This window comes from Girardinichthys multiradiatus, chromosome 3, assembly GCF_021462225.1.
Source record: "Girardinichthys multiradiatus isolate DD_20200921_A chromosome 3, DD_fGirMul_XY1, whole genome shotgun sequence".
Taxonomy (NCBI): Eukaryota; Metazoa; Chordata; class Actinopteri; order Cyprinodontiformes; family Goodeidae; genus Girardinichthys; species Girardinichthys multiradiatus.
Window position 1 is genome coordinate 49,068,554 of NC_061796.1, and position 7,559 is coordinate 49,076,112.

The window sequence follows — 7,559 nt, forward strand, 5'->3', positions numbered from 1 at the left end:
AGAGATTTTGGCCCATTCCTCCACAGAGATCTTCTCCAGATCAACCAGGTTTCTGGACTGTCACTGAGAAACATGGAGTTTGAGCTCCCTCCAAAAATCTTCTATAGAGTTCAGGTCTGGAGACTAGCTAGGCCACTCCAGAACCATGATATGCTTCTTATGGAGCCACTCCTTGGTTATCCTGGCTGTGTACTTTGGGTCATTGTCATGTTGGAAGACCCAGCCACGACCCATCTTCAATGCTCTAACTGAGGGAAGGAGGTTGTTCCCCAAAATCTGGCAACACATGGCCCCGGTCATCCTCTCCTTAATACAGTGCAGTCATCCTGTCCCATGTGCAGAAAAACACCCCCAAAGCATGATGCTTCCACCCCCGTGCTTCACAGCAGGGATGGTGTTTTTGGGATGATACGCCACGAGGTGAGATCTTGCATGGAGCCCCAGTCCGAGGGAGATTGACTGTCATGTTCAGCTTCTTCCATTTTCTAATAATTACTCCAATAGTTGATCTTTTTTCTCCAAGCTGCTTGGTAATTGCTCCGTAGTCTTTTCCAGCCTTGTGCAGGTCTACAATTTTGTCTGTGGTGTCTTTGGACCGATCTTTGGACTTAACCAGTAAGACTCTAACTACTAAAATGGCTGTGTGGGGTGGACAGGTGTCTTTATGCAGCTAACGACCTCAAACAGGTGCTTCTAATTTAGAATAAGTGGAGGTGGACTTTTTAGACTAACAGGTCTTTCAGGGCCAGACTTTTTGCTGATTGGCAGGTGTTCAAATAGTTATTTGCAGCAGTAACACACAAATTATAAAAAAATCTTTTGTTTTTAGATTGTCTCTCACAGTGGACATGGACCTAAGATGAACATTTGAGACCCCTCCATGATTTCTAAGTGGGGGAACTTGCAAAGTCGCAAGGTGTTCACATACTTCTTTTCCTCACTGTATGTTCGGAGGACAGAACCTTCACATGGTCCTGAAAGCACAAATCTAGACCTTTTAGGGGTTCTAGTTTTTCTGACCTACTTTACATTCAGCAGCTGTGGGTTCATGCTATGAAAACAGAACTTGGATCAACTTTCAGTTTTGTTCTGATACAATTTAGGTTTCTGCAGTAGATGTAGGGTTAGTTGTGGTTCTGATCCAGACCTGGCTGTACAATGAAGAATTGGTATTACGCCTGCCCACAAACCCCCTAACAAATCAACCTGAGCTGAACTCACAGCGGGTACCACATAATAATGGGACCCCAGATGTTCTGACCCAACTAAAAAACCACAACATAAAGTTGGATAAGAGTTCTTTCACCTGAAATAAAGTTATGTGGAAGAATATTTTTTCTACGTGTTGCATTTCCATTTTTCCAATGGGCTTTTGCCAGGTCAGAACAGGAACACAGAACTTGAGTCGGATTAAACTTCATCACTCGTTTATTACCAACATTTCTGTAGTGAAAAGTTGTCATCAGAGTCCTGCAGCGCCCCCTACTGATGTGACACCACAGCCCACATTGCACAGATATATTTACAGAGTCAGTAGGTTCTGGTTCCGTAATCCTCACAACTTCTTTGGGTTTTCTAAAACAATGAATTTAAGGTCCGATTAAAGTTTATCTGAACACAGATCCAGCATCAGAGAACTACAACAGGTTCAGTATTGAGCCAGAGACAGCTGCAGGACCTACAGCACAGCAGCTAGGTCCACATGGACATCCAGGAGGACATGATGGGTCAGCCAAACCACAGCTGGAGGTCCAGGTTTTTGTCCATCAGCTGGAGAACATCCGTGCAAATTGTGCATCTGTAAACATTAAACAAGTCGTCTGATGTTTTTCCGAGTGTGAAGCTTCCTGTCCTTCATCAGCCAGGAGTAGAGAAGAAGAAGAAGAGCTGCAGCAATATTAGCTCCTCTTCAGAGAACATGGAGAAGAATTAAGGTTATGGCTGCAGACACCAAACATCTACAGATGCAGCTCCATAAATCAGAACATAGAGAAGTTAATTTATTTGTGTCTTACATCTTGTCAAAAGTCCATAGATACTCTGTGGGGTTTAGGGTTAGACCAATTTACCGGTGTTGCCATGGTGAATAAATCGGGTATTGGTTCTTTGTCAGTGTGGGCTGGTACCGAGTTCTGCTGGGAAATGAAATCAGAATCTCCATAAAGCTTGAAAAGCAGAGGGAAACATGAAGGGCTCTAAAACTTCCTGGTAGAAATTGGTCACCTTTTCCTATAACACTTTTCCTTCCACTCAGCTTTCCATGCATTTGCTTGGATAGAGAAATTTACTGAGATGCAGATCAAAACTGACCTGAGATCAGTGCACTTAATTATGAACAGTCCAGGTACCATGAATTGTTAGTGTCATGAGTGTGTTCCCGTTGTAACCACCAGGTGGCACTCTCTGCCTATCAAACACCCACCTTCTGCTTTGTGTCACAGTTGAAATGTGTTTTTGGAATTTAAGAGATTGTTGTGGTTTTGCAGAGAGAAAGTGATTGTCTCTGTCTGTGAAGTTCAGTAGGAAATAGGTTCTGGCGGACGTCCAGATGATTAATATCCATCTTCATGCTGACTTGGCCTCCTACGTTAACATGCTGTGGTTTGACTTGAGGTTTGTTAAAGGAATAGTTTGATGGATTCATTTTGTGTCAAAAGTGCCACACTCATCCACATATTACAATTGGTGTTAAAATGGTCCAATGAAATTACAGGACTGGTTCTGATTTATAACACAGCAACATTGATTTGAGGACACTTCCCCTTATTACAGCAACATCTGTCTGAACTCCGAGTCCTAATGCTGGCGGTCTACATACATACAGTTCTCCATCCTATGGTTGATGTATCTCTCAGACTTACACTGAAGGACCATCCTTGGATCTTCCGTGATCCCAGCTCATCCTTTTAGCCGCTGGAGCAGAGACGTGACATGAATGTCAACTTTGACTCCCATGGTTCCCTGTTAATGCTGATCACATGCGCAGATCATGGAAATGAGTTATCTAAATGTTTGATCTTAAATGGGTGTAGGGATTTCATTTAGAAGATTCAGGGAGGAGTGAAGCTAATGGCCTTCAGAGCAGGAGGAAGGTTTCTCACTGCTGGTCAGCCAAGCCCTGTAGGAGTTGTTCAGTTGCTGCAACCAGAACTTCCTCCTCTGTGAAACACCCGATCATCCTTATGCCTATTTTAAGAAGTGTGTGCTGCTTCCATCAAAACTCAGTTTTTCTGACTGGAGATGTTTCAGGATCAGAACCAAAAGTCACAGTTGTATTGAGTATTTTCAACACCTTCAGTGCTCAAAGACTGGTCCAATCAGGTTGTTTCAAACCAAGCTCCTGGCTTGTTCTGCTCTCCTCAGACATCAGAACCTGGTGTTAGTTTGGACTCTAACCGAAATGAAGGGGATTCACAGTAAATTAACTTGCCAAAGAGTCCAATGCATCATGCTTTGCTCTCTCCTGTCATCAATCTCCGTTGGACTCTACGACCTTTTCAGCCAGGATCTCCTGGAAGGTGGAGAGCTGCTTCATCTGCTCTGTCTGCATTGAGTGTCTTCTCATCAGCTTCTTCTTAATTTTAAACTCCGGGCCCCGTTTGGGTGAGGTTGGGGCTATTGGAACCAGGATCTTGTGTCCGCAGTGGATGGGTGAGGTGGGCTTTCCGTTGGCCCGGATATCAGGGATGGGTCTTTGGGGGTTCACGTTGAGAGGAGGCAAGAAGCCAGGCCTGGTATGGGAGATATGGTCCAGCAACAGTGTTCCGGAGCCTCGACGTTCCAACAGACCTGGGGGACGCCGGCGCATAGTAATGGGGGACACAGAGTTGGGAATGTTCTCCAGAGACTCCCTGGATGAGCTGGTTACCAGGGACAGGGGTGAGGCATTATATCTTCGACGTTCCACAGACACCCGCCCAGAGTCTGGTGATCCAGGGATGGACTCTGGACAGAGGTGGGTGTCTGACTCATAGTGTTCCATCCGGGTCAGTTTAGGGTGAGCCAGAACTCGGGTCCCAACTGCCCCTGGGCCCCCAGCAATCTCCTGGGGCTCGGGAGCTGTATTTCTACGGTACAGGACCTGATGCTGCTGGACCTTGTCAGCCCAAGAAAGAGCAGAAAGGCCTGTGCAGTCTTCAGAGCATGACCGATCGATGGGTTTAGGAGAACAGGGGTCATGGGTCTCAATGCTGTGCCTCCGTGACAACCGAGTTCGTACTGGCTCCAAGATGGACAAGCCGTTCATCTCAGAGATCGTTCTGCTTAGGTCACTACTGACCTCCTCCTCCAGACCATGATCCAATCTGTCCTGAGGAACTCCGCTTAGCACTGAGGGCGCCACAAGGCCCCAAGGCTCTGAGTTCAGCCTCTTCAGGAGCTTTCGAGGAGGGGACCTCTTCTCACCTGCAGGCCGAGCTGAAGGTAAAGGTAATGCTGAGGTGAGTGCAAAACTAAAGATCCCCTCCTTATCTTTGCTGTTGTCTCCTGCTGGTGACGAAGTACCAATCACCACATCTGAGGGAGACATGCAGGCAGGAGACAGTTTGTCCACGATGCCCGGGGAGGGCGGTGAGTTCAGGTATTGTCTGATCTTTTTGGTGCCCAATGGAGAAGTGTCAGTGGTGATGATGATTACCTCTTTGCCTTTTGCCTTGCAAGAGTCCAGTAGCACCTGCAGGGTCTCGCGGTCTCCCTTGTTGATGGCGTGGACAAGAGCAGAAGCACCAGAATAGTCTTTGAGGCTGGGATCTGCTCCATTCTCCAGCAGCAGTGACACCACTTCCTTTCCTGCTTGCTCAGCACAGGCATGCATCAGTGCTGTTCGTCCGCTCTTGTCGGGGATGTTTGGGTCAGCTCCTTTCTCCAGCAGGTACCGGACCATCCTCTGGCGGGTCTGTGGGTCTTCGTAGCTCCCCAGGCAGGCAGCAGAGATGGGCGTCTCTCCTCGTTCATTGCCTTCGTTGATGTAGGCTCCGCCCTCCAGTAGCAACCGGGCGAGTCGCAGCTTTCCCTGGAAGACGGCTTTGAGGAGAGCATTCCCCTCGGTCTGCAGAGGTCCTCCATCTCCCATGATCCTTTGCCTCTCCTCAGACCTCCTGCCCACGGGTAGCTCACTCAAAGCTGAACATCTTCTCTAAATAGTCACATGACCTGCAGGAGAAATACACGGCGGTTAAACCTGAACATATTAACAGACACATGGCAGAAAGTGAGAGCCATGTCCAGTGCTGCCATGGGATTGGTTGAAATGATGACGATGAATGCTCTCTGACATCTATGTTCTTCTATACGTTCTTCTATGTTTGTGCTTCTATAAATACCATGAAAACATTTGTCTCCATTAGGAGACGAGCTGTTTGTTTAGTTTCTTATGGATTGTAAGTCAAGTCAAAAATTTAAAGTTTATTCATAAAGCTAAAAAACAATTCACAAAACAGGGGGAAATGTATTGCCATAATATATATACATATATATATATATATATATACATATATATATGTATATATATATATATATCTATGTATATATATGTGTGTGTGTGTGTATTAATAATATTACTAATTTTTTGGTATGCAGGTTTCTCTTCCTAGAAGCTACACCTGGCCTGACTCTGTGTCTACCTGTGACACCTTTCTGGAGAGGGGAATCGTCCGAGCTGCTGCTGGCAACAACTTAATGCTCACCCTCTACAGATGATCCACATAGCCCTGTCTTTTAGTGTTTAACCCTTTCTCTCTCCTAGACATGGCTACTGACTGAGCTTCTACTGTAACTAACTCTATGTGCTCTCTTTCAGACTCTAACCTTGAAAACTGGCTCAGAGTTTATCTGTTCTTTCTTTCTAGATGAAACGACTAAAGGAGCTACATCCATTAACATTTACTTTTCCTTCCCATAGAAAGTACTCCTGGATCAGTGCTTCTTTGTTCTCTTTGTATCTCTGCTCTGTTCTCTCAAACCTCCAGTTGGTCGTGGCAGATGGCCGCTCACACTGAGCCTGGTTCTGGTTCTGCTGGAGGTTTCTTCCTGTTAAAAGGGAGTTTTTCCTCTCCACTGTCGCTACATGCATGCTCAGTATGAGGGATTGCTGCAAAGTCAACACCAGTGACTGTCCACTGTCTCTACATGCTCATCCAGGAGGAGTGAATGCTGCAAGTCACTGACTGGATGCAATCTGCTGGGTTTCCTTAGATAGAAAAACGTTTTATCGAATTTGAATAAAAAACTGAATCTGACTGAACTGTTCAATGGTTACGATTAACTGGAATATATGAACCTGACTGTTGTGAAGAACCTTGAGACGACATGTGTTGTGAATTGGTGCTATAGAAATAAACTGAATTGAATTGAAGTAATGAAATTTGCCATGAATAAAAATAAAATAATGAAAAAAATGACCATCATTTCCTTACAGATAACAATTGGATTAGGTTAGAACAGTGATTAACCCAGTCCTGTATGGGCCGCCATATATCAGCAATCTTTTCCAACAGAACCATAATTCAAAGTTTAACCGGGTCACAGAAACTTATTTTTCAGAGTTTTCCCCAGAATGTTCAGTTTAGAGTGTGGCCCAGTGAAATATTCAGAACCTTTTGGACTTAATCTCCTTTCATGGCCACACATCCAGGTTCTCCACCCAGTTGTAGGTGTTTTTGTCTCCTTCCAGCCAGTGTCCCTCACTGCTGTAGGACATTTTCTGTCGGTCAGAATCCAGAGTGCAGAGAGACACGCCCACACTCATCTACTCCCTGTATATTATGGCTCTGAATAGTTCTTTAGAAACTGGAACTGAAGATACTTTTTAACCTATTGGACCTCCTTCATGAAACACTGTAGATACAAAAACTTTACATCTGAGGCCACCAGAAGTTTCTGATGGTACAACTTCTAATTTTCACCCAGTGACTGTTAAAGTCTTGACAGTGTTTCTGATAGAAAGGTTGCAGTTGCCTGCCGCCCCTCCTCCTGCTCCCCAGAAAAGGAGCTAATCACCATGGCAACCATAGCCGTGAATCAACACAAACCTTTAAAAAGGTTTTAAAAGGGTAATGGTTCATTCATGAATAGGAAACAAACTACATTCCACGTCCCTAAAATCAGATTGTGACAAATAGGAATGAGCAAAACTCCACCTCACCTGCCATGCACCCCACACTGCACCCGACCTTAACCCCACCTCCACCCCCACGCACGGTGGTGGGCTCACATAAAGCTTGCCTCCAGGCGCAAAAAGCCACCCCTGAATACACTGCAGAGGTCAGATATCTCTTCTCGCCTGGAAAAACCTCAGGATTACACAGCAGGAGAGAGTCACCAGAAAGACAGCTGTGTGGCTTTCTGACCTGGACCTGTCTCCCTGAGACCTATGGATGGATGGATGGATGGATGGATGGACGGGTGGATGGATGGATGGATGGATGGATGGATGGATGGACGGGTGGGTGGATGGATGGATGGATGGATGGATGGATGGATGGACGGGTGGATGGATGGACGGACGGGTGGATGGATGGACGGACGGGTGGATAGATGGACAGATGGATGGATGGACGGAT

General features: G+C 45.8%; 1 protein-coding gene across 3 annotated transcripts in view; it reads right to left on the reverse strand.

The window, feature by feature from the left end:
* Window positions 1-1,410: 1,410 nt before the first annotated feature.
* The window catches only part of LOC124862460 (ankyrin repeat domain-containing protein 34A), a 13,194-nt gene continuing 7,045 nt past the window's right edge, over window positions 1,411-7,559 (reverse strand). For all 3 annotated transcript variants that reach the window (XM_047356394.1, XM_047356384.1, XM_047356405.1), the window contains one exon: window positions 1,411-5,151. In XM_047356394.1, coding sequence (XP_047212350.1) covers window positions 3,470-5,071 — 1,602 coding nt within the window. In that variant the 5' untranslated portion in view covers window positions 5,072-5,151 and the 3' untranslated portion in view covers window positions 1,411-3,469. The remainder of the gene's footprint in view (window positions 5,152-7,559) is intronic.